Here is a 24,917-nt window from a genome sequence, read left to right as displayed (position 1 = left end):
TCTTTCTTCATTGTCTGCATCATTCAACTGTGATTGGAAGGCTTGCTCCAACAATGATTCAATAAATCTGGCCATTCTTTTCTCATGGGCTTCAAGAGAACCCATTAACTCGTACATGGTGTATGTAGACAAATCTTTTGACTCCTGAATCACTGAAACAACAAGCTCAAATTTTTAGGTTAACCTTCTCAGAATTCTATGCACAATCTTCTCCTCTTGTATCACATCACCACAGCTTCTGATCAAATTGACTATCTCAGATTTCCTTGAGAAGAAATCTCGTACATTCTCAGTGTCTTTCATGATCAGATTATCAAAATCTATCCACAAAGTTTAAAGTTTAATGGCAATGACTTTGCCTGAGCCTTGAAAACCTTTTTGTAAAATTTCCCAAGCTTCTTTTGCCTTTTTAACACCAAAAATTCTGGGAAATATAATTTTGCTTACCCCTTGTTGTATGTACTGTAAGGCACTAGTATCTCTTTTGGTGGTTCTTCATAACTTTCTTCAATCACATCTCAGAGATCTTGTGAAATGAATAATGTCTCTATCTGGCTGCACCTATAGTCATAGTTCTCTCCGTCAAAAATGGGGACTTGACTTGGAGAATATTAGAACAGTATATTTGGGTTTGTCACCATTTGGTAGCAAGACAGAGAGATATATCCCAGGAAAATAGGATTTGTGCTCTGATACCACTGATAGATTTTTTCAGTAAAAGGAAATTGGAGGAAAAGTTAGAGAAGAGAGCAAGGAAGACAAAAAGGTGTGTTGTATTATTTGGGCATTTTAGAGGACAACATCTTACAACCTTAAGAAAGAATACAACCACATAGAAAATTTTAGAGCAACATTAAATACAAAATGAGAAACAACCTGGACAACATAACTAAGATTCAACCATTACATTAATTAAAAATTCTTAAAATTAATTTTTAACACTGTCAGGTTGCGGTATCTGCTGTCGTTTTATATATGATGGTTTGAGGGCATGGTTTCTGCGTTCGCAGAATGTAAGCACCTGTTAAGAAAACCATTTTGGAATATTGTTTCCATGCAATACTTATATTGCAAATATTCCTCAAAGACCCCGTGATATTAGTGCGAATCAAATGTTGTTAAAAATAGATTGCTGCTTTACTTGAGCGAATGAATAATTTACCTTGGGTACATCAATGAAACGAACATATTTTAAAAGGGAAACATTACGGGCATTTTTTCCGTCAAAATCTTTAATGAAGGCAACTTGTCAAAGTCATCAAGAATTTTGGCCGAAATTTTGCATGGATAGGCCTGAGAAGGATGTTGGAAGCACATCAATATCATGTCCCCTATTTACATGCAGTTCCACGTGATCCTACTTTGTCATTTTCCAAACTATTGAGCTTGAGAGCATCCCAAGCTTCTAGATCCTTTTTTTTTTTTTTTTTTTTTTGCTGAGACAGAAGCTTCTAGATAACTTTGTAACTCCAGTGTCTTCTATTAGCAAGTTGTGCAAGGACTTTATGGAATCTGCAAGCTCACAGAGCTCTCAGCAATTTGTGAGTTGAAGAAGCAATTGTGAGGTTTTCCAACTTCCCTGCAAATTCATATATGATCATAGTAATTTTTCTCAACAGGTACCCAATTGATTCAGATAGCGAGCAAAGAGATTTACAGGTACTCATCTGAAACTCTCCAAACAATTTCAAGGCTCCAATTTGGCCAGGAAGACCTGTGATCTTTGTCTCTTCTATATGAAGCACAACAAGAACAGAATTTCTTGGATGAGATTAGGAAGTCAAGTTAGTAATTGGCTTCTTCCCATTGATAGCCCCCAGATTTGGTAATGAACTCAACAGACACAGGCAGCTCTGTGATTGGACTAGACAGAATGGAAAAATTTGCCAATAACTTGAGAATGCCAATGGAATAAGGAAGTATACATCCCGTGATGCACGTACGCATGTAATGCCCCTCAATATGATAGTATAAATCAAATTTAGCGCAAAAAATAGCATTTGTGTTTAACATTAGTTTTTCTACTCTTATTTTAGCATTGACACACTCATTTAATACTGCAATAGAAGTGCTCATCTAATGGAAATGTCAATGTCAATGTCATATTTAACACAAAAAAGTGTGAAATGACAAGTTTGATATGTTATTCTATTTAGCATACTAATGCATAAGCTATTTCAAATGTTGTAATTTGTATCTATTTAATGTCACAATTATTAAATTTAAAGACTCGTAAAAGTAAACTTTAAATTTTAGAGGAAAATTGTAGTAAATAGCAGGTTTTAAAACTAAATTAAGCAAATAGCAGATTTTTAAATTATTTGAAATAAATAGCAGTTAAGTAGTAAATGAATCATTTACCATGTAAATGATTCATTCATGACTGATAAAAAATAACTTATGTGGTAAAAAAATCTTAAAAAACTTTTATTTACATTAAAAAATCTTTTTACCGGTTGTAAATAAATCCTTATGTAAAAAAAAGTTTTTACTAGCCGTAGATGAATCATTTAGGCGGTAAATGATTCATTTACCTTGTAAACTGCTATTATTTCAAATAGTTCTAAAATATGTTATTCACTTAATTTAACTTTATAAATATGCTATTTACTATGAGAATGTGTTGTAATAATATTAAATAAAAGCTCAACACATCAACTTTATAGCGACCAAATGCAAAAATATAAAATATGTTATATTTGGCATTAAATTTGACACGAAAGAAAATTTATTACTATAATGGAGACTGATTTTCTTTCCCAATGGCGTTGACACCTTAATTTGGGAATGCTAGGAAATACTCTAATAGCTAATTGAATCTCACATCAGATAGAGAAAAACATAATTGGCAATACTTCTTCTATTTAAAAAGCTTATGAAAAAAGATTTAAGGTGTAGAAATAATTAATTGATTCCGATATCATATATTTAAAAGATTTGAATGATGAGCCTTCTTTGAATGCTCTTAGAAAAGGTACAATGTATCAAAACAAAAGAATTCTCACTTAATGTTATATTTCCTAAGAGAGATGAAAAATAGATAAAATATCAAGCTAATCAAAATAAAAAGAAAATAGGTGAACTTTTCTTTCATAATGATCATAAAGAAAAGTGGAAAGAAAAAGGTCCAACTTATGTTACCTTTATACACTCGCACAAAAAAGTAGATCATCCTATTATTCAAAATTGTTATTGAACATACTATTTATTTTATCAAATATTTTCTTCTCTTTTCTTTATAATGTTGAAGGATTAAAAAATGATGGGCAATGGATTTACAACTTCTTTCATTTCCAGTTTCTTCTCTCCTTTTTCCACTCTACTTGTTTTGTTGGAGAAAAATTAGACGGAAAGATATAAGTGTGAAGGGATTGCGAGAAATGCTTTGAGATCCACGATTGTTTTCTAGGAGAGGGAAAGGAAGATAATGGATTGGGTGAGTAATTTCATTCCCTTTGAAAAACCTCAATTTTAATCGCTCTATATATGTAAGGTAGGAAAACGGTCCTTCCTTTCTCTCTATTTTGATCAACTGAGTAATATTTTTCTTAAGCAACACTTGTCCTTAAATTGCGTGCTTACTAAATTTTGTTTTTCCTACATTTTGAAATTCATATGGGTATTGTTCATTTCACAACTCAAATTATAACTTGAATTGTATATGTGAGAGAAAGATACTGTAATAAAAAAATTAAATTTAAAGTTTTGTAAGAAAAAATACTGTATATCAATAAAATTTGAGTTGTGACTTAAGTTGTGAAATCAACAAAGCTATCACATATCATTAGTATACTGTAAAAATGTTTCACATCTGTAAGTGGCTGGACTAGTATGTGTTCTCTTTCGCGTGTCCTTTTTTTCTTTCAGATATTAATACGAGAATAGTTTCTTACTTACAGAAACTATATACAATTACATTACACGCTACTTAAATAATACGACACATGCAAAGATATTCATCGTCCAATCGTGTAACAATGGCATTATTCTTTGCTTATATAATTCAAAATAGAATTTTTACCTTTCCGTATAGGGGCGGAATGAAAAAAGCAAAAAGAAAAAGAAAAACGTAGGATTGCAACAACATTAAATACAGTACAGCTAGCTATCGCTCGAAAAAGAAAAACTTGTTTTTGCGCACAGCTAGCTATCGATCGAAAACACAGTACAAGTCAATCACTACTGTAACACTGCACAGTACACACGCACAGTGAAAAAATGGCGGAAGACGACGTCGTTTCGTCGCCGCCGGCTCCGGCGGTGGCGTTCAGGCAGCGGTGGGACGTGTTCCTGAGCTTCAGAGGCGAAGACACACGCGAGAGATTCACCATGAGTCTCTACGAGTCGCTCAATAGAGAAGGCGTCCGAGCTTTCCTAGACGACGACGGCCTCAATCGCGGCGACGAGATCGCACCGTCTCTGCTGGAGGCGATCGACGACTCCGCCGCCGCCGTGGTCGTGCTCTCGCCGAGGTACGGCGACTCGCGGTGGTGCCTGGAGGAGCTGGCCAAGATCTGCGAGTGCCGCGGGAAGCTGATCCTGCCGGTTTTCTACCAGGTCGATCCGTCCCATGTCCGGCGACAGACCGGGCCGTTCGAAGAGGATTTCAGAATTCATGAGAGAAGGTTTGGAGTTGATAAGGTGTTAAGGTGGAGGAGAGCCATGGAAAAAGTCGGTGGAATTGCTGGTTGGGTTTTCAAGAACGGGTAATTATAATTGTAAACCATTCTTGGCTTCCTCTGCTGATCTGTGCATGGAAAATAATAAATCAATTTTTTCTTTAAAACAAATAAAAAAATGTTCAGAAAACATTCATAGTTAGAAAACATTCCAACTTTCATGGTGGTGTTAAAAGAAAAAAAAAAGTCAGTTTCATTCTTGAATTTGAATAATTGTTTTGGAACCATGTCAAATAAATGGTAATCTTTTTGGAATTTTTTTTTTTTGGGTAAATTGTTGAGAAATGGTAGTCAGTACATGCATCCCTTTTTTAACTATAATCACAAATCTACTTGTTAATCTTGTTTTTTATGACACAAGAGATGCCAATAGTTATGGGATGATTAGCTCTCTCCGAAAAGAAGGTGATTCGGCCACACCTTCTAAAATATTTGATACGATTTAACGTTGTACGTAAGAGATAACTGTAACAGGAGGAGAGCCATGGAAAAAGTCGGTGGAATTGCTGGTTGGGTTTTCAAGAACGGGTAATTATAATTGTAAACCATTCCTGGCTTCCTCTGCTGATCTGTGCATGGAAAATAATAAATCAATTTTTTCTTTAAAACAAATAAAAAAATGTTCAGAAAACATTCATAGTTAGAAAACATTCCAACTTTCATGGTGTTCTTAAAAGAAAAAAAGAGGTGATTGGGCCACACCTTCTATTATGACTACCTTGTTACGACTTCATTTCAATCACTAGCTAGCTCTGCGTAAAGTGCTTCGGGGAATAAGATATATTTTTTGTAAACAAGTATCATGCGGCAACATGAGTTATTTATTCCATTTAAAAAATTTGACTTCATCTCTTATTAAATTGTTTAATCCCTGTATTGGAATGTACCTTTTTCCTTACTCTCATTTTCATTCATTAATTTTTTAATACATGTTGGAGGTATGGTTCGGGAGTCGATTGAAAAAAAGGATAATAACTAAACTATCTCATGTACGTTCTATCTATGTTTTAAAAATTGTTGTACTTATTATCTTAAATTTTACAAATCGTGTTAAAACCTTCATGGAGGAGAGGTTTTTGACACAATTTTTAAAGAGAGCTTTTTTAATACGAAGAGATAACTGTAACACCATTTGTAAAATATTTGAGATAAGGCGGAACAGAACGTGGATCAAAACATTCCTATTAAATATATACAGAAACCTTTAGTTTCAAATGTTATTCATGTCTTTACATGTGCATGGTATGTGCTACGTGCCTTTTATATATCTAGCTACAATTGACATACTTGTCGTAATCATTTTTTTTAACAGATTCCCATAATCATTTTGCTGACAGGGAAAAAGAAGAAATAATCAAACATTTGGTGAAAAGTGTATTGAGCGCAATCAGAAAGACCCCTGTGGGTTTGGCTTCATACACTGTTGGACTTGAATCTCGCCTTGAAGAAGCGACAAAAATGTTGGATGTTAAATCCAATGGAATCCGAGTTTTGGGAATTCATGGCATGGGCGGGGTTGGCAAGACAACCCTCGCTACGGCTCTCTTCAACAAAGTTGTTGGACACTTTGAGCACCGCAGTTTTGTATCGAGTGTCAGAGAAATTTCGGCTCAAGAGGATGGTCTTGTATCTCTTCAAAACAAACTCATTAAGGACCTTTCCAACGGTAGTGATGTAGATGATGTTAATCATGGAATTGCTTCAATCAAACGGATAGTAAATGAGAGGCGAGTTCTAGTGGTTTTGGATGATGTTGACAATGTAAGCCAACTAAATGCGGTAATGGCTAAAAGAAAGTGGTTTTATGAAGGAAGTAGGATTATTATTACCACTAGAGATCAAGAAGTTTTACAACAACCGCTTGTGGATATGAAGTATGAGGTCAGAGAATTGGATACATCTGAGGCGCTAAAACTTTTTAGTTACCATGCACTAAGAAAAGAGAAACCAACAGGTATGTTCTTCAAGCTGTCCGAGCAAATTGTGTTGTTAACCGGAGGGTTACCGTTGGCTCTAGAAGTGTTTGGTTCTATGCTTTTTGACAAAAGGAGGATAGAGGAATGGAAAGATGCGCTACAGAAACTGAAGCAGATTCGACCGGCAAATCTTCAAGACGTTTTGAAGATCAGCTATGATGCGCTAGATGAGCAAGAGAAGTGCATATTCCTTGACATCTCGTGTCAGTTTGTTACGATGGGAATGGATAGAGATTATGCAGTTGACATTCTGAAGGCGTGTGGTTTTGGGGCCGAGACAGCAATCACAGACCTCACGGCAAAATCGCTCATTAAGATTACTGAAGAGAATACTCTGTGGATGCATGACCAAGTTAGAGACATGGGAAGACAAATTGTTTGGCATGAAAATCCGCTTGATCCTTGCATGCGTAGCAGACTGTGGGACCGTGATGATATCATGACTGTCTTCTTGGATGATGAGGTAAAAATTATACTATAGCATATAGCTTATAGGCAAAGGCTTAAGTTGTCTTTCTTGAAAGACCAATCCTGAATGCAACATGTACGAGGATATGACATTATATTTATTCCGTGTAACAATAACTTTATTATCAAGGCATAACAAAAAAGTATTTGTCTATTGTAGACTCATGTTACATCTTTTCAAAGTCATTGTTACACATCCTACTACTATATATCACAATATAGGATCGGTCCTTACGGAGTACTGAAGATAAACCCATAGTTTATATACTATATTTTACATACTCAAGTTCTAGATTTTAGAATCTCTAGTTACCTGTATTAAATGGTCCTAACTTGCTTGTTAGTTTTTAGTTTTTTTGTTTTTTGTTTTTTTTGGAGTGGCTTTATCTAAGTTTCTAATGTGTGTGCTTTGTTGTTGTTGTTGTTTTTTTTTTTGTTGGAATTGTCGACAATAGAGAAGAAAATGTACACAAGGAATTGTCCTAGACTTAAAGAGAAAAAGGATGGTGAAGGATCCTGATGGTAGCAGAATATTATGGAATAATCTTCAAAGAAGCCCCAGTTTGACTTATGCAATTGCTTACTTAAAAGAAAGATACAAAGAGTACCAAAAACATCAAGCAGAGAAGAAGAGGGAGATTACAATTCGGGCTAAGCCCCTCAGAACAATGGTCAACCTAAGATTGCTCCAAATAAATTATATCAACCTTGAAGGACAATTCCAATTCCCTTCAGAACTCAAGTGGCTGGAGTGGAAAGGGTGTCGTTTAAAATCGTTCTCATCTGATTTTGGTGCTAAGAAACTTGCCATACTAGATCTTTCGCACAGCAAAGTTGAAAGACTCTGGAGTTGGCATAGTAACGAGGTACATATTTCACCAACTAATTCATTATATTACTTGACATTGTTTGTTTTTCGAGTTTCTTTTTTTTTTTTTTTTTTTTTTTAAGGTTTTGCTATATTTTTTTAGGTGGCTGAGAATTTAAAGATATTGAACCTCAGTGATTGCTACTATCTGGCTGCTCTTCCTAATTTATCCGGAAATCAGAAATTGGAAAAGCTTATCCTCAAGCATTGTGTAAGCCTGACTAAGATTGATGAATATATAGGGAATATGAACGCGCTGATTCACTTGAACCTAACAGCTTGTTCAAATCTTATTGAATTCCCTACCGATGTGTCCGGATTGAAACGGCTTGAGAATCTTATCCTCTCTGGCTGCTCAAAATTAAAACGGCTTCCAGAAAACTTAGGCAGCATGAGATCTTTGAAAGAGCTTCTAGTTGATGAGACTGCAATAGAAAGCCTACCGGAATCTATCTTCCACCTGACCGAACTCGAGAAGCTTATCTTAAACCGTTGCAGCCAATTAAAGATTTATTCCGTGTAACAATAACTTTATTATCACGGCATAACAAAAAAGTATTTGTCTATTGTAGACTCATGTTACATCTTTTCAAAGTCATTGTTACACATCCTACTACTATATATCACAATATAGGATCGGTCCTTACGGAGTACTGAAGATAAACCCATAGTTTATATACCATATTTTACATACTCAAGTTCTAGATTTTAGAATCTCTAGTTACCTGTATTAAATGGTCCTAACTTGCTTGTTAGTTTTTAGTTTTTTTGTTTTTTGTTTTTTTTGGAGTGGCTTTATCTAAGTTTCTAATGTGTGTGTTTTGTTGTTGTTGTTGTTTTTTTTTGTTGGAATTGTCGACAATAGAGAAGAAAATGTACACAAGGAATTGTCCTAGACTTAAAGAGAAAAAGGATGGTGAAGGATCCTGATGGTAGCAGAATATTATGGAATAATCTTCAAAGAAGCCCCAGTTTGACTTATGCAATTGCTTACTTAAAAGAAAGATACAAAGAGTACCAAAAACATCAAGCAGAGAAGAAGAGGGAGATTACAATTCGGGCTAAGCCCCTCAGAACAATGGTCAACCTAAGATTGCTCCAAATAAATTATATCAACCTTGAAGGACAATTCCAATTCCCTTCAGAACTCAAGTGGCTGGAGTGGAAAGGGTGTCGTTTAAAATCGTTCTCATCTGATTTTGGTGCTAAGAAACTTGCCATACTAGATCTTTCGCACAGCAAAGTTGAAAGACTCTGGAGTTGGCATAGTAACGAGGTACATATTTCACCAACTAATTCATTATATTACTTGACATTGTTTGTTTTTCGAGTTTCTTTTTTTTTTTTAGAAACTTTAGAAAGAAGAAAAATGAACTCCATAAGTTCCTTCAAATTTGTTGCAGGCCTCTTTGAGGAAAATAAGGAATCTTAGCATGCCAGGAAGCAAGATCCCAGATTGGCTGTGTCAAGATGTGGTCACATTCACAGAACGCAGGAATAGTCCTCTCCGAGGCGTAACTATAGGTGTAGTTGTATCTCTCAACGATCAAATCCAAGATGACTCCAGACGTAACCTTCCTGGGATAGTTGACATTCAAGCACAGATCCTCAAACAAGGCCTTCCCATCTTCACCACGGTTTTTAACTTGAATGGAGTACCGAATAAGGGCGAAGATCAACTTCACTTGTGTCGGTATCCGCCCGATCACCCTTTGGTTTCCCAGTTGAAAAATGGATATCAAATTTTGGTAACAAAGAGAACCCCGCCATTCATGAAAGGTGTTGAGCTGAAAAAGTGGGGTGTTTATTTGGTTTATGAAGGAGAAGATGATTACGAGGGTGACGAGGAGTCGTTGGATGAAGGCCAACAATCCATTTCCGAAAAACTAGCAAAGTTTTTCAGCACATTTGAAGAGGATGTTAACGTTAATTCTGAATACTCTTGTGATCAAGTGGAAACAAGTGTGCAAGAGACTCGCGGAAGAGCACAAATGTTGTGTTGGGCTTGTGGCTTGAATTGAGCCCGTTAGCTTGTTCTGTTGTTTGGGCCCATAGCCCATTGGTTTCTCACACGATGGATTGCCGACCACGACTTGCTATGAGTTTTAGAAGGCAGCCGCACAAGTGATATTTTATTGTTTTTTACTTTTTCGATGTCCAGTATGGTTTCCGGGGAATACTATTAACGGGAGAATTACAGAGAGAAATAAAAAGCATAAATTCCAAAATAAAAATAGCTCTCCAAGTGTAACCAACCTCATATTTGTAGCATTCTAAGTGATAAATAGAAATAATTAAATAAATGAATAAACAGTCTTCAATTATCCTCATCAGGTTTCAAGACTAAAAAAATAGAGAATAATGTCAAAAAATGGCTGAAGACATTCTTTAACTGTAATCAGTGGCGGAGGCCCCCACTCAAATTTTTTTGAAAAATATATTCTCTCTCAAAATTTGGTGATTTTATACTTAAAGTCCCACTAAGATATATATTGCACCCACTCAAATAATATATTTCTTTGCATGCCCCCATTATTTCATTTTACTCTTTAATTTTTGACTTTTTATCCATCCTACCCTTATGAATGGGAAAGTTGTAGGAAAGGAAAAAACAAATCAAAATGATTGTTAAGTGATTTTTTTAATCATAAGATATGTGAGTTGTGAAACGATTGTAAGTTTTATTACTTAATTCTCTAATGTTGTGCCAACTTTAGTTGTATTTTTTTTTTATTTCTTTTATAAGTTATTTTCTAACTTTTTGGTCACCCAAGCCTGCGTTTTACCTTTAGTGGTTTAGCCTGATTTTGTCGCTTGTTTTCAATTGTTTCTGTGTCGTTGGCTTTTATAGTTTGCATCTGTGCGCCGTTGGATAGGTTGTCGTTTGGTTAAATAAAAATTCTATTTTAGCCAAAAAAAAAAAAAGAAAAGATTGTAACTTATTAGTATTCTTTTGGGAAGATTTTTTGATACACCTGGTGTATTGATAAGTTAGATTTTTTAACTATTTAATCTGCGTATTTTTTAATTTTTACGTGATTTTATGTAAATTTGAATAATAAAAAACCTAACTTATCAGTATGTTAGAGTACTTAAGAAAGTCCCTCTTTTTAATAAAATAACTTACTTGAATTTATTAAAATTTTCTTTTATTATCATAATCGGGAAATATTTAAAAAGAAAATCATACACAACACTTTTTAGTAATAAGATTAGACAATTACAAAAGATGAGAACTCGTCTTTCCTATTGTGATATATTCTATAAATTTTTCATGTATTTATTTTGTAGCTATTGAAAAATATTGGGCCTTTTTTATTCTATATTTTTCATGTCATTATTTCGTTATGGCTCTGCCACTGACTAATACTGATCGTCATCATTTGATTATGAAAGTGATAATAACTACGAGGGAGTTGAAGAATGGCCAAGTGACAACCAGCAGTCTAAGAAAAACTAGCCAAGTTGGTTGTAGGCACTTATGAAGATGATTATCATTAAGTTCTTACTTCAGTCGTGAAATTAAAAAGAGAAGGGTTCTTTAATTATTCACTTTTTTTTAATTGTTTATGGGTGTATTCAAGCAACAGCTTTCAGTAATAGCTGAAGCCTGAATGCAACTTCCAGCAGGTAAAGAAGTATAAGAAGGGTGAAGAATAAGTACTTACAGTGTCTTTTTCTTTTTCTTTTTCAAAAAGTAAAATTTAACTCGAGTTTTTTTTTTTTTTTTTTAAATTTAAGTTGAAAGAAAAATTTAAATTTAAATTTTAATTCTAAATTTGAGTTCAAACTTAAAAGAACGTGAACTCTAATAAAGTTGTAACTCGAGTTGCCTTTTTTTTAGTTTTTCACTCAAAAACTAGCTCCCCGATCAGCCCCAACTTTATTCGAGTTTATGTTCTTTTAAGTTTGAACTCGAGTTCAAGTTTTTCCTTCAACTCGAGTTTAGAAACTCAAACTCAAGTTAATGAACAATATTTTTTCTATTCTTAAAAATGCTATAACTTTTTCGTTTTAATTCTGATTGAGATGATTTTTTTTTCTATGCGTTGACAATGAAAAGACGAATAAAACTAGACCCATACACCATATTGAAATTTTTCATCAGCATTGAGTTTTTATTAAAATACTATCTAAAAATAAATTCAAGTTTTGACTTACTCAAACACAAACTCAAAAAAAATTCTTATCTTAAATCATAACTCAAATGTACACAACCAAACACAAACTCAAGTTACAACTTCAACTCAAGTTATAACTCAAATTTAACTCAAAATTTACACTCAAATTACCTAACTCAAAAATATTAAAAGAACAAGCCCAGAATATCATATACAACTTAAAGGACAAATTAGGTCAACTTGCACCGTGACCAAAAAAAAAAAAAAGGCTCGGAGTTTATCTAATGTAAATGTACACTCTCTTGAGAAACCTGACACAACTAGTTTCTCAACAGTAGGAAAACAGATTTTGAAAGTGGAATATATGTAAAACAAAAACTAAACTAGGATATGGAACAAGTTAACCCGTTTGGTTCGCTAATTTGAGTTTTTAATTCGAGTTGAAATATGATATTGTGTGAGAATTTTTTACTGTAGTAAAAAAGTTAGATGTGACTGTTTCTGAGAGTAAAATTACTATAACAAAACTCAAATTCTAAACTCAAATCAGCGAAAAAAACGGAACCAATTTATAAATTTTTCTACAGCTGAATGTCAAAATGAATATTCTTTTATACAAGAGTCTTCATATAAGTGTGAGGGGATTGTGAGAAATATTTTGAGATTCACGATTGTTTTGTAGGAGAGGAAAAGGAAGGTAATGGATAGGGTGAGTAATTTCATACCCTTAGAAAAACCTCAATTTTAATCTCTCCGTATATGTAAGATAGGAAAATGGTCCTTCCTTTCTCTCTATTTTGATCAACTGAGTAATATTTTTCCTAAACAACACTTGTCCTTAAACTGCATTCTTACTAAATTTATTTTTTCCTACGTTTTAAAATTCTCATGAATATTTTTCATTTCACAACTCAAATTATAATTTGAGTTATATATACGAAAAAAAGACACTGTAATAAAAAAATTAAATTTAAAAATTTGTGAAATAAAATATTTTGTAACAATAAAATTTAAATTGTGACTTGAATTTTGAAATGAATACTATCTCATATCATTAGTATGCCGTAAAAATGTTTCACATGTATAAGTGGTTGGATTAGTATGTGTTCTCTTTCGCCTGTCCTTTTTTTCTTTCAGATATTAATACGAGAATAGTTTCTTCCGTATAGAAACATTATACAATTACATTCCGCGCTGCTTAAATAATACGACACATGCAAAGATATTCATCGTCCAATCGTAACAATGGCAGTATTCTTTGCTTATTTAATTCAAAATAGAAACCTTCCCGTATGGGGCGGAAAAAAAAAAAAATTATGATTGTACCAACATTAAACGAGAACCACTTATTTTTGCGTACAGCTAGCTATCGACCGAAAACACAGTACAAGTCAATCACTAATGTAGCGCTGCACAGTACACACGCACAGTGAAAAAAATGGCGGAAGACGACGTCGTTTCGTCGCCGCCGGCTCCGGCGGTGGCGTTCAGGCAGCGGTGGGACGTGTTCCTGAGCTTCAGAGGCGAAGACACACGCGAGAGCTTCACCATGAGTCTCTACAAGTCGCTCGATAGAGAAGGCGTCCGAGCTTTCTTAGACGACGACGGCCTCAATCGCGGCGACGAGATTGCGCCGTCTCTGCTGGCGGACTCCGCCGCCGCCGTGGTCGTGCTCTCGCCGAGGTACGGCGACTCGCGGTGGTGCCTGGAGGAGCTGGCCAAGATCTGCGAGTGCCGCGGGAAGCTGATCCTGCCGGTTTTCTACCAGGTCGATCCGTCCCATGTCCGGCGACAGACCGGGCCGTTCGAAGAGGATTTCAGAATTCATGAGAGAAGGTTTGGAGTTGATAAGGTGTTAAGGTGGAGGAGAGCCATGGAAAAAGTCGGTGGAATTGCTGGTTGGGTTTTCAAGAACGGGTAATTATAATTGTAAACCATTCCTGGAAAAAGAAAAGATTGTAACTTATTAGTATTCTTTTGGGAAGATTTTTTGATACACCTGGTGTATTGATAAGTTAGATTTTTTAACTATTTAATCTGCGTATTTTTTAATTTTTACGTGATTTTATGTAAATTTGAATAATAAAAAACCTAACTTATCAGTATGTTAGAGTACTTAAGAAAGTCCCTCTTTTTAATAAAATAACTTACTTGAATTTATTAAAATTTTCTTTTATTATCATAATCGGGAAATATTTAAAAAGAAAATCATACACAACACTTTTTAGTAATAAGATTAGACAATTACAAAAGATGAGAACTCGTCTTTCCTATTGTGATATATTCTATAAATTTTTCATGTATTTATTTTGTAGCTATTGAAAAATATTGGGCCTTTTTTATTCTATATTTTTCATGTCATTATTTCGTTATGGCTCTGCCACTGACTAATACTGATCGTCATCATTTGATTATGAAAGTGATAATAACTACGAGGGAGTTGAAGAATGGCCAAGTGACAACCAGCAGTCTAAGAAAAACTAGCCAAGTTGGTTGTAGGCACTTATGAAGATGATTATCATTAAGTTCTTACTTCAGTCGTGAAATTAAAAAGAGAAGGGTTCTTTAATTATTCACTTTTTTTTAATTGTTTATGGGTGTATTCAAGCAACAGCTTTCAGTAATAGCTGAAGCCTGAATGCAACTTCCAGCAGGTAAAGAAGTATAAGAAGGGTGAAGAATAAGTACTTACAGTGTCTTTTTCTTTTTCTTTTTCAAAAAGTAAAATTTAACTCGAGTTTTTTTTTTTTTTTTTTAAATTTAAGTTGAAAGAAAAATTTAAATTTAAATTTTAATTCTAAATTTGAGTTCAAACTTAAAAGAACGTGAACTCTAATAAAGTTGTAACTCGAGTTGCCTTTTTTTTAGTTTTTCACTCAAAAACTAGCTCCCCGATCAGCCCCAACTTTATTCGAGTTTATGTTCTTTTAAGTTTGAACTCGAGTTCAAGTTTTTCCTTCAACTCGAGTTTAGAAACTCAAACTCAAGTTAATGAACAATATTTTTTCTATTCTTAAAAATGCTATAACTTTTTCGTTTTAATTCTGATTGAGATGATTTTTTTTTCTATGCGTTGACAATGAAAAGACGAATAAAACTAGACCCATACACCATATTGAAATTTTTCATCAGCATTGAGTTTTTATTAAAATACTATCTAAAAATAAATTCAAGTTTTGACTTACTCAAACACAAACTCAAAAAAAATTCTTATCTTAAATCATAACTCAAATGTACACAACCAAACACAAACTCAAGTTACAACTTCAACTCAAGTTATAACTCAAATTTAACTCAAAATTTACACTCAAATTACCTAACTCAAAAATATTAAAAGAACAAGCCCAGAATATCATATACAACTTAAAGGACAAATTAGGTCAACTTGCACCGTGACCAAAAAAAAAAAAAGGCTCGGAGTTTATCTAATGTAAATGTACACTCTCTTGAGAAACCTGACACAACTAGTTTCTCAACAGTAGGAAAACAGATTTTGAAAGTGGAATATATGTAAAACAAAAACTAAACTAGGATATGGAACAAGTTAACCCGTTTGGTTCGCTAATTTGAGTTTTTAATTCGAGTTGAAATATGATATTGTGTGAGAATTTTTTACTGTAGTAAAAAAGTTAGATGTGACTGTTTCTGAGAGTAAAATTACTATAACAAAACTCAAATTCTAAACTCAAATCAGCGAAAAAAACGGAACCAATTTATAAATTTTTCTACAGCTGAATGTCAAAATGAATATTCTTTTATACAAGAGTCTTCATATAAGTGTGAGGGGATTGTGAGAAATATTTTGAGATTCACGATTGTTTTGTAGGAGAGGAAAAGGAAGGTAATGGATAGGGTGAGTAATTTCATACCCTTAGAAAAACCTCAATTTTAATCTCTCCGTATATGTAAGATAGGAAAATGGTCCTTCCTTTCTCTCTATTTTGATCAACTGAGTAATATTTTTCCTAAACAACACTTGTCCTTAAACTGCATTCTTACTAAATTTATTTTTTCCTACGTTTTAAAATTCTCATGAATATTTTTCATTTCACAACTCAAATTATAATTTGAGTTATATATACGAAAAAAAGACACTGTAATAAAAAAATTAAATTTAAAAATTTGTGAAATAAAATATTTTGTAACAATAAAATTTAAATTGTGACTTGAATTTTGAAATGAATACTATCTCATATCATTAGTATGCCGTAAAAATGTTTCACATGTATAAGTGGTTGGATTAGTATGTGTTCTCTTTCGCCTGTCCTTTTTTTCTTTCAGATATTAATACGAGAATAGTTTCTTCCGTATAGAAACATTATACAATTACATTCCGCGCTGCTTAAATAATACGACACATGCAAAGATATTCATCGTCCAATCGTAACAATGGCAGTATTCTTTGCTTATTTAATTCAAAATAGAAACCTTCCCGTATGGGGCGGAAAAAAAAAAAAATTATGATTGTACCAACATTAAACGAGAACCACTTATTTTTGCGTACAGCTAGCTATCGACCGAAAACACAGTACAAGTCAATCACTAATGTAGCGCTGCACAGTACACACGCACAGTGAAAAAAATGGCGGAAGACGACGTCGTTTCGTCGCCGCCGGCTCCGGCGGTGGCGTTCAGGCAGCGGTGGGACGTGTTCCTGAGCTTCAGAGGCGAAGACACACGCGAGAGCTTCACCATGAGTCTCTACAAGTCGCTCGATAGAGAAGGCGTCCGAGCTTTCTTAGACGACGACGGCCTCAATCGCGGCGACGAGATTGCGCCGTCTCTGCTGGAGGCGATCGACGACTCCGCCGCCGCCGTGGTCGTGGTCTCGCCGAGGTACGGCGACTCGCGGTGGTGCCTGGAGGAGCTGGCCAAGATCTGCGAGTGCCGCGGGAAGCTGATCCTGCCGGTTTTCTACCAGGTCGATCCGTCCCATGTCCGGCGACAGACCGGGCCGTTCGAAGAGGATTTCAGAATTCATGAGAGAAGGTTTGGAGTTGATAAGGTGTTAAGGTGGAGGAGAGCCATGGAAAAAGTCGGTGGAATTGCTGGTTGGGTTTTCAAGAACGGGTAATTATAATTGTAAACCATTCTTGGCTTCCTCTGCTGATCTGTGCATGGAAAATAATAAATCAATTTTTTCTTTAAAACAAATAAAAAAATGTTCAGAAAACATTCATAGTTAGAAAACATTCCAACTTTCATGGTGTTCTTAAAAGAAAAAAAGAGGTGATTGGGCCACACCTTCTATTATGACTACCTTGTTACGACTTCATTTCAATCACTAGCTAGCTCTGCGTAAAGTGCTTCGGGGAATAAGATATATTTTTTGTAAACAAGTATCATGCGGCAACATGAGTTATTTATTCCATTTAAAAAATTTGACTTCATCTCTTATTAAATTGTTTAATCCCTGTATTGGAATGTACCTTTTTCCTTACTCTCATTTTCATTCATTAATTTTTTAATACATGTTGGAGGTATGGTTCGGGAGTCGATTGAAAAAAAGGATAATAACTAAACTATCTCATGTACGTTCTATCTATGTTTTAAAAATTGTTGTACTTATTATCTTAAATTTTACAAATCGTGTTAAAACCTTCATGGAGGAGAGGTTTTTGACACAATTTTTAAAGAGAGCTTTTTTAATACGAAGAGATAACTGTAACACCATTTGTAAAATATTTGAGATAAGGCGGAACAGAACGTGGATCAAAACATTCCTATTAAATATATACAGAAACCTTTAGTTTCAAATGTTATTCATGTCTTTACATGTGCATGGTATGTGCTACGTGCCTTTTATATATCTAGCTACAATTGACATACTTGTCGTAATCATTTTTTTTAACAGATTCCCATAATCATTTTGCTGACAGGGAAAAAGAAGAAATAATCAAACATTTGGTGAAAAGTGTATTGAGCGCAATCAGAAAGACCCCTGTGGGTTTGGCTTCATACACTGTTGGACTTGAATCTCGCCTTGAAGAAGCGACAAAAATGTTGGATGTTAAATCCAATGGAATCCGAGTTTTGGGAATTCATGGCATGGGCGGGGTTGGCAAGACAACCCTCGCTACGGCTCTCTTCAACAAAGTTGTTGGACACTTTGAGCACCGCAGTTTTGTATCGAGTGTCAGAGAAATTTCGGCTCAAGAGGATGGTCTCGTATCTCTTCAAAACAAACTCATTAAGGACCTTTCCAATGGTAGTGATGTAGATGATGTTAATCATGGAATTGCTTCAATCAAACGGATAGTAAATGAGAGGCGAGTTCTAGTGGTTTTGGATGATGTTGACAATGTAAGCCAACTAAATGCGGTAATGGCTAAAAGAAAGTGGTTTTATGAAGGAAGTAGGATTATTATTACCACTAGAGATCAAGAAGTTTTACAACAACCGCTTGTGGATATGAAGTATGAGGTCAGAGAATTGGATACATCTGAGGCGCTAAAACTTTTTAGTTACCATGCACTAAGAAAAGAGAAACCAACAGGTATGTTCTTCAAGCTGTCCGAGCAAATTGTGTTGTTAACCGGAGGGTTACCGTTGGCTCTAGAAGTGTTTGGTTCTATGCTTTTTGACAAAAGGAGGATAGAGGAATGGAAAGATGCGCTACAGAAACTGAAGCAGATTCGACCGGCAAATCTTCAAGACGTTTTGAAGATCAGCTATGATGCGCTAGATGAGCAAGAGAAATGCATATTCCTTGACATCTCGTGTCAGTTTGTTACGATGGGAATGGATAGAGATTATGCAGTTGACATTCTGAAGGCGTGTGGTTTTGGGGCCGAGACAGCAATCACAGACCTCACGGCAAAATCGCTCATTAAGATTACTGAAGAGAATACTCTGTGGATGCATGACCAAGTTAGAGACATGGGAAGACAAATTGTTTGGCATGAAAATCCGCTTGATCCTTGCATGCGTAGCAGACTGTGGGACCGTGATGATATCATGACTGTCTTCTTGGATGATGAGGTAAAAATTATACTATAGCATTTAGCTTATGGGCAAAGGCTTAAGTCGTCTTTCTTGAAAGACCAATCCTGAATGCAACATGTACGAGGATATGACATTATATTTATTCCGTGTAACAATAACTTTATTATCACGGCATAACAAAAAAGTATTTGTCTATTGTAGACTCATGTTACATCTTTTCAAAGTCATTGTTACACATCCTACTACTATATATCACAATATAGGATCGGTCCTTACGGAGTACTGAAGATAAACCCATAGTTTATATACCATATTTTACATACTCAAGTTCTAGATTTTAGAATCTCTAGTTACCTGTATTAAATGGTCCTAACTTGCTTGTTAGTTTTTAGTTTTTTTGTTTTTTGTTTTTTTTGGAGTGGCTTTATCTAAGTTTCTAATGTGTGTGTTTTGTTGTTGTTGTTGTTTTTTTTTGTTGGAATTGTCGACAATAGAGAAGAAAATGTACACAAGGAATTGTCCTAGACTTAAAGAGAAAAAGGATGGTGAAGGATCCTGATGGTAGCAGAATATTATGGAATAATCTTCAAAGAAGCCCCAGTTTGACTTATGCAATTGCTTACTTAAAAGAAAGATACAAAGAGTACCAAAAACATCAAGCAGAGAAGAAGAGGGAGATTACAATTCGGGCTAAGCCCCTCAGAACAATGGTCAACCTAAGATTGCTCCAAATAAATTATATCAACCTTGAAGGACAATTCCAATTCCCTTCAGAACTCAAGTGGCTGGAGTGGAAAGGGGGTCGTTTAAAATCGTTCTCATCTGATTTTGGTGCTAAGAAACTTGCCATACTAGATCTTTCGCACAGCAAAGTTGAAAGACTCTGGAGTTGGCATAGTAACGAGGTACATATTTCACCAACTAATTCATTATATTACTTGACATTGTTTGTTTTTCGAGTTTCTTTTTTTTTTTTTTTTTTTTTTTAAGGTTTTGCTATATTTTTTTAGGTGGCTGAGAATTTAAAGATATTGAACCTCAGTGATTGCTACTATCTGGCTGCTCTTCCTAATTTATCCGGAAATCAGAAATTGGAAAAGCTTATCCTCAAGCATTGTGTAAGCCTGACTAAGATTGATGAATATATAGGGAATATGAACACGCTGATTCACTTGAACCTAACAGCTTGTTCAAATCTTATTGATTTCCCTTCCGATATGTCCGGATTGAAACGGCTTGAGAATCTTATTCTCTCTGGCTGCTCAAAATTAAAACGACTTCCAGAAAACTTAGGCAGCATGAGATCTTTGAAAGAGCTTCTAGTTGATGAGACTGCAATAGAAAGCCTACCGGAATCTATCTTCCACCTGACCGAACTCGAGAAGCTTATCTTAAACCGTTGCAGCCAATTAAAGAGACTACCCCATTGCATAGGAAAGCTCTGTTCTCTGAAAGAACTCTCTCTTAATGCATCTGGATTAGAAGAATTGCCAGACTCCATTGGATCTCTGGAAAACCTTCAGAAGCTAAGTGTCATGTGGTGTGCCTCATTGTCTGTACTTCCTGATTCCATTGGCAATCTCAAGTTGTTGACAGAGTTTTCTGTTTTGGCAAGTCCAATAAAAGAACTCCCTCTTTGTATCGGTTTCTTACCGAATTTGAAGGATTTATCGCTGGGGAAAGGCAAATTCCCCGCAGAATTGCCTCCTTCAATGGGAAGATTAGATTCTCTTGTGATGCTTCAGATAGATGAGACATCAATCACTGATCTGCCTGATCAGATTGGAGAACTGAAATCACTGAAGAAGCTTCAGATGTGGAAATGTGGATCTCTTAGATCGTTGCCCGAGTCAATTGGCAGCTTAGTGTCTCTTACTACTTTGGTAATTCATGAAGCTAAAATCAAGGAGCTTCCAGAATCATTTGGTATGTTAGAGAACCTAATAGTGCTGAGACTCAACTTTTGTAGAGAGCTACATAAGCTTCCAGCTTCAATAGGAAAATTAAAGTCCTTGCACCGCCTGCTGATGGCGGATACTGCAGTGACAGAATTACCCGAAAGCTTTGGTATGCTCTCAAGTTTAATGGTATTGAACATTTCGAAGAATCCTCAAGTGCTAGATAGCAATGAAACTAGAACACCTGTGGTTCACAGTTCACAAAAATGTTCTTTTTTTCCGACTTCTTTCTCGAATCTATCCTCACTGAGTGAATTGGATGCTCGCACCAGGGGAATATCTGGTAAAATTCCTGATGATTTTGAGAAGTTGGCATCTCTAGAGCTTCTAAAACTTGGCAACAACAATTTCTGCAGCCTCCCATCCAGCTTAAGGGGCATGTCAATTCTTAAAGAACTTCTTCTGCCTCATTGTAGAGAGCTAAAGTCCCTTCCTCCACTTCCCTCGAGTTTGGTTAAGGTGGATGTTGCATACTGTACTCAATTGGAGAATATTTCTGATCTTTCAAACTTGGAAAGCTTAGAGGAATTGAACCTTACAAACTGTGAGAAAGTTGAGGATATTCCTGGCCTTGAATGCTTGAAGTCTTTAAAAAGGTTGTACATGAATTGTTGCAATACTTGCTCCTTGGTAACTAAGAAAAGACTTGCTAAGGTTCTCTCTCACTCTCTCTCTCTCTCTCTCATGAGTTTATTTTTTTTTTTGGAGCTATAAAAATAATTAACCCTTTAGATTAAGCCTCTGCTTAGAAACTTTAGAAAGAAGAAAAATGAACTCCATAAGTTCCTTCAAATTTGTTGCAGGCCTCTTTGAGGAAAATAAGGAATCTTAGCATGCCAGGAAGCAAGATCCCAGATTGGCTGTGTCAAGATGTGGTCACATTCACAGAACGCAGGAATAGTCCTCTCCGAGGCGTAACTATAGGTGTAGTTGTATCTCTCAACGATCAAATTCAAGATGACTCCAGACATAACTTTCCTGGGATAGTTGACATTCAAGCACAGATCCTCAAACAAGGTCTTCCCATCTTCACCACGGTTTTTAACTTGAATGGAGTACCGAATAAGGGCGAAGATCAACTTCACTTGTGTCGGTAGCCGCCCGATCACCCTTTGGTTTCCCAGTTGAAAAATGGATATCAGATTTTGGTAACAAAGAGAAACCCGCCATTAATGAAAGGTGTTGAGCTGAAAAAGTGGGGTGTTTATTTGGTTTATGAAGGAGAAGATGATTATGAGGGTGATGAAGAGTCGTTGGATGAAAGCCAACAATCCATTTCCGAAAAACTAGCAAAGTTTTTCAGAACATTTGAAGAGGGTGATAACGTTAATTCTGAATACTCTTGTGATCAAGTGGAAACAAGTGTGCAAGAGACTCGTGGAAGAGCGCAAATGTTTTGTAATCTCCATTTTGTTATAGTGGAATTTCTTCGCCGTTTCCGTTGGTGGATGTAGACTAAAAGCCGAATCTATGTTAATTCTTGGTGTTTCTTGAATTTTTTCGGTTATTCATATTTTATCCTATAATCTGTTTAATTCAACGTTTGGCACAACACGTTGAACTCAGTTGGCAGAGGATATTTGCCTCCAATTTTTGTTGCTCTTTCTTTTCTTCAGTTGGTTATACTTGCGTATAGTGTAAAATATCCATATATCATGTGGACAAATTGATGATCTATAATTATTCCATTGTTAATGATATAGTTTCATGATTAGAACTACCGTTAATAAAGTTCTTTGCTCCCCCTTGAAAAAGGAAAAAAGGACATTTTCTCAAGTTAAAAGATTTGATAGCCGTTTACAAAGTTTGTTAGTCGTTTTCCTTTTGTTTTCAAAATTTGTTGTCATTTTGATAGTTTACTGTTCTTTCAGTTTTTCTTTTTCTCGTAATTACTGCATTTATTGTCATATTTCTTGTGGTTTGTCGGCTTGCCGTATTGATTGTCGTTTGCTTTTTTTGTTTGCTATGCATTCATTTATTCATTTGTGAATTTTTGTCGTTCTCATGTGTTCTTGTATTATTACGTTTTAATGTCGTCTTGATTTTCAGTAGCCCTTTTCAAGCTTCATTGGATTTTGCACGTTTCTTGTCCTTTTCTTTGTGTCTGACAAATTACTGTCGTTTATATGTCGTCTTTAATTCTAATAGCCGTTTTCAAGTTTTGTTGTGATAATGTGATTTGCAATTTGTTTGCAAAAGTATTTTGTCTTGATATTTTATTGTTTTCACTTTTTCTATATCGAGTATGGTGTCCAGGGAATACTATAACGGGAGAATTACAGAGAGAAATAAAAAGCATAAATTCCAAAATAAAAATAGCTCTCCAAGTGTAACCAACCTCATACTTTTAGCATTCTAAGTGATAAACAGAAATAATTAAATAAATGAATAAACAGTCTTCAATTATCCTCATCAGGATTAAAGATTAAAAAAAGAGAGAATAATGTCAAAAAATGGTTGAAGACATTCTTAATTGTAATCAGTGGCGGAGACCCCACTCAAATTTTTTTGAAAAATATGTTATCTCTCAAAATTTGGTGATTTTACACCACCCACTCAAATAATATATTCTTTGCATGTCTCCATTATTTTATTTTACTCTTTAGTTTTCGACTTTTTATCCATCCTACCCTTGTGAATGAAAAAGTTGTAAGAAAGGAAAATAAATCAAAATGATTGTTAAGTGGTTTTTTTAATCATAAGATATGTAAATTGTCAAACGATTGTAAGTTTTATTACTTAATTCTATGATGTTGTGCCAGTTTTAGTTGTATATTCTATTTTTGTAAGTTATTTTCTAACTTTTTAGTCACCTGAGCCTGCGTTTTACGTCTAGTTGTTTAGCTTGATTTTGTTGTTTGTTTTCAGTTGTTTCTGTGTCGTTGCCTTTTGTAGTTTGTATCTGTGCGCCGTTGGATAGGTTATCGTTTGGTTAAATAAAAATTTAGTTTTAGCCAAAAAAAAGGAAAAGATTGTAACTTATTGGTATTCTTTTTAGAGAGATTCTTTGGTACACATGGTATACTGATAGACTATATTTTTAACCGTTAGATATGCGTATTTTTTGATTTTTACGTGATTTTATGCATATTTGATGGACTAAAAACCTGACATACCGGTATATTTGAATACCGGAGAAGGTCCATTCTTTTTAATAAAATAACTTATTGGAATTTATTAAAATTTTCTTTTATTACAGTAATGTGGAAATATTTAAAAATAAAATCAGATACTACATTTTTTAGTAAAAAAATTAGAGAATTACAAAAGATGAAAACTCGTCCTTCCTATTGTAATATATTTTATAATTTTTTATATATTTATTTTGTAGCTATTGAAAAATATTGTGCCTTTTTTATTCTATATTTTTCATGTTATTACTTGGTCAAAAAAAATAGTGTATGCTCCTATTGAATTGGAACGCTGGCTCTGTTATTGACTAATATTATTGATCGTCATTATTTGATTATGAAAGTGATAATAACTACAAGAGAGTTGAAGAACGGCCAAGTGACAACCAGCAGTCTCAGAAAAACTAGCCAAGTTGTTTGTAGGCACTTATGAAGATGATTATCATTAAGTTCTTACTTCAGTCGTGAAATTAAAAAGAGCAGGGTTCTTAATTTTTTTTTTCCTTTTTTTTTTTTTTTTTTTTTTTTTTTTTTTTTTTTTGTATTCAAGCAACAGCTTTCAGTAATAGCTGAAGCGTGAATGCAACTTCCAGCAGGTAAAGAAGTATAAGAAGGATGAAAAATCAAGTACTTACAGTGTCTTTTTCTTTTTCCTTTTCTTTTAAAAAAAAAAGATTCTAAATAACAAACAGGTGCTGTAGAGTCTTAAGTTAAAAACAAAAAAAGGTGCTCTAAGCTGCAGCTAAAACCAACAACATTATCGATCTTATC

General features: G+C 34.7%; 3 protein-coding genes across 3 annotated transcripts; all 3 read left to right on the top strand.

Annotated features, from left to right (window-relative positions):
• The first annotated feature begins 4,101 nt into the window (after positions 1–4,101).
• LOC21394279 (TMV resistance protein N) lies at positions 4,102–10,241 on the top strand. Its single transcript, XM_024166815.1, has 6 exons — positions 4,102–4,706; positions 6,017–7,118; positions 7,579–7,989; positions 8,095–8,508; positions 8,857–9,259; positions 9,375–10,241. Exons 1-6 carry the CDS (start codon positions 4,219–4,221, stop codon positions 10,010–10,012), a joined length of 3,456 nt encoding a protein of 1,151 aa, XP_024022583.1. The 5' UTR covers positions 4,102–4,218; the 3' UTR covers positions 10,013–10,241.
• Positions 10,242–13,550: 3,309 nt separating this feature from the next.
• Positions 13,551–14,033, top strand: LOC21394277 (toll/interleukin-1 receptor-like protein). Its single transcript, XM_010099937.1, has one exon. It carries the CDS (start codon positions 13,551–13,553, stop codon positions 14,031–14,033), a length of 483 nt encoding a protein of 160 aa, XP_010098239.1.
• A 2,441-nt stretch (positions 14,034–16,474) lies between these two features.
• LOC112091958 (TMV resistance protein N-like) lies at positions 16,475–22,726 on the top strand. Its single transcript, XM_024166827.1, has 5 exons — positions 16,475–17,182; positions 17,992–19,093; positions 19,552–19,962; positions 20,068–21,669; positions 21,819–22,726. Exons 1-5 carry the CDS (start codon positions 16,695–16,697, stop codon positions 22,110–22,112), a joined length of 3,897 nt encoding a protein of 1,298 aa, XP_024022595.1. The 5' UTR covers positions 16,475–16,694; the 3' UTR covers positions 22,113–22,726.
• Positions 22,727–24,917: the final 2,191 nt, after the last annotated feature.

This window comes from Morus notabilis, unplaced genomic scaffold (genome assembly GCF_000414095.1).
Source record: "Morus notabilis unplaced genomic scaffold, ASM41409v2 Scaffold1276, whole genome shotgun sequence".
NCBI classification, from domain to species: domain Eukaryota; kingdom Viridiplantae; phylum Streptophyta; class Magnoliopsida; order Rosales; family Moraceae; genus Morus; species Morus notabilis.
This window is presented reverse-complemented; position numbering and strand designations above follow the sequence as displayed.

Coding starts and splice junctions, on each gene's coding strand:
- LOC112091958 (XM_024166827.1), top strand. CDS start 16,695: ATGGCGGAAGACGACGTCGTTTCGTCGCCGCCGGCTCCGGCGGTGGCG. Junction 19,094..19,551: donor CTGTCTTCTTGGATGATGAG/GTAAAAATTATA, acceptor TGTCGACAATAG/AGAAGAAAATGTACACAAGG. Junction 21,670..21,818: donor CTAAGAAAAGACTTGCTAAG/GTTCTCTCTCAC, acceptor AATTTGTTGCAG/GCCTCTTTGAGGAAAATAAG.
- LOC21394279 (XM_024166815.1), top strand. CDS start 4,219: ATGGCGGAAGACGACGTCGTTTCGTCGCCGCCGGCTCCGGCGGTGGCG. Junction 8,509..8,856: donor GCCAATTAAAGATTTATTCC/GTGTAACAATAA, acceptor TGTCGACAATAG/AGAAGAAAATGTACACAAGG. Junction 9,260..9,374: donor AAGACTCTGGAGTTGGCATA/GTAACGAGGTAC, acceptor GAACTCCATAAG/TTCCTTCAAATTTGTTGCAG.
- LOC21394277 (XM_010099937.1), top strand. CDS start 13,551: ATGGCGGAAGACGACGTCGTTTCGTCGCCGCCGGCTCCGGCGGTGGCG.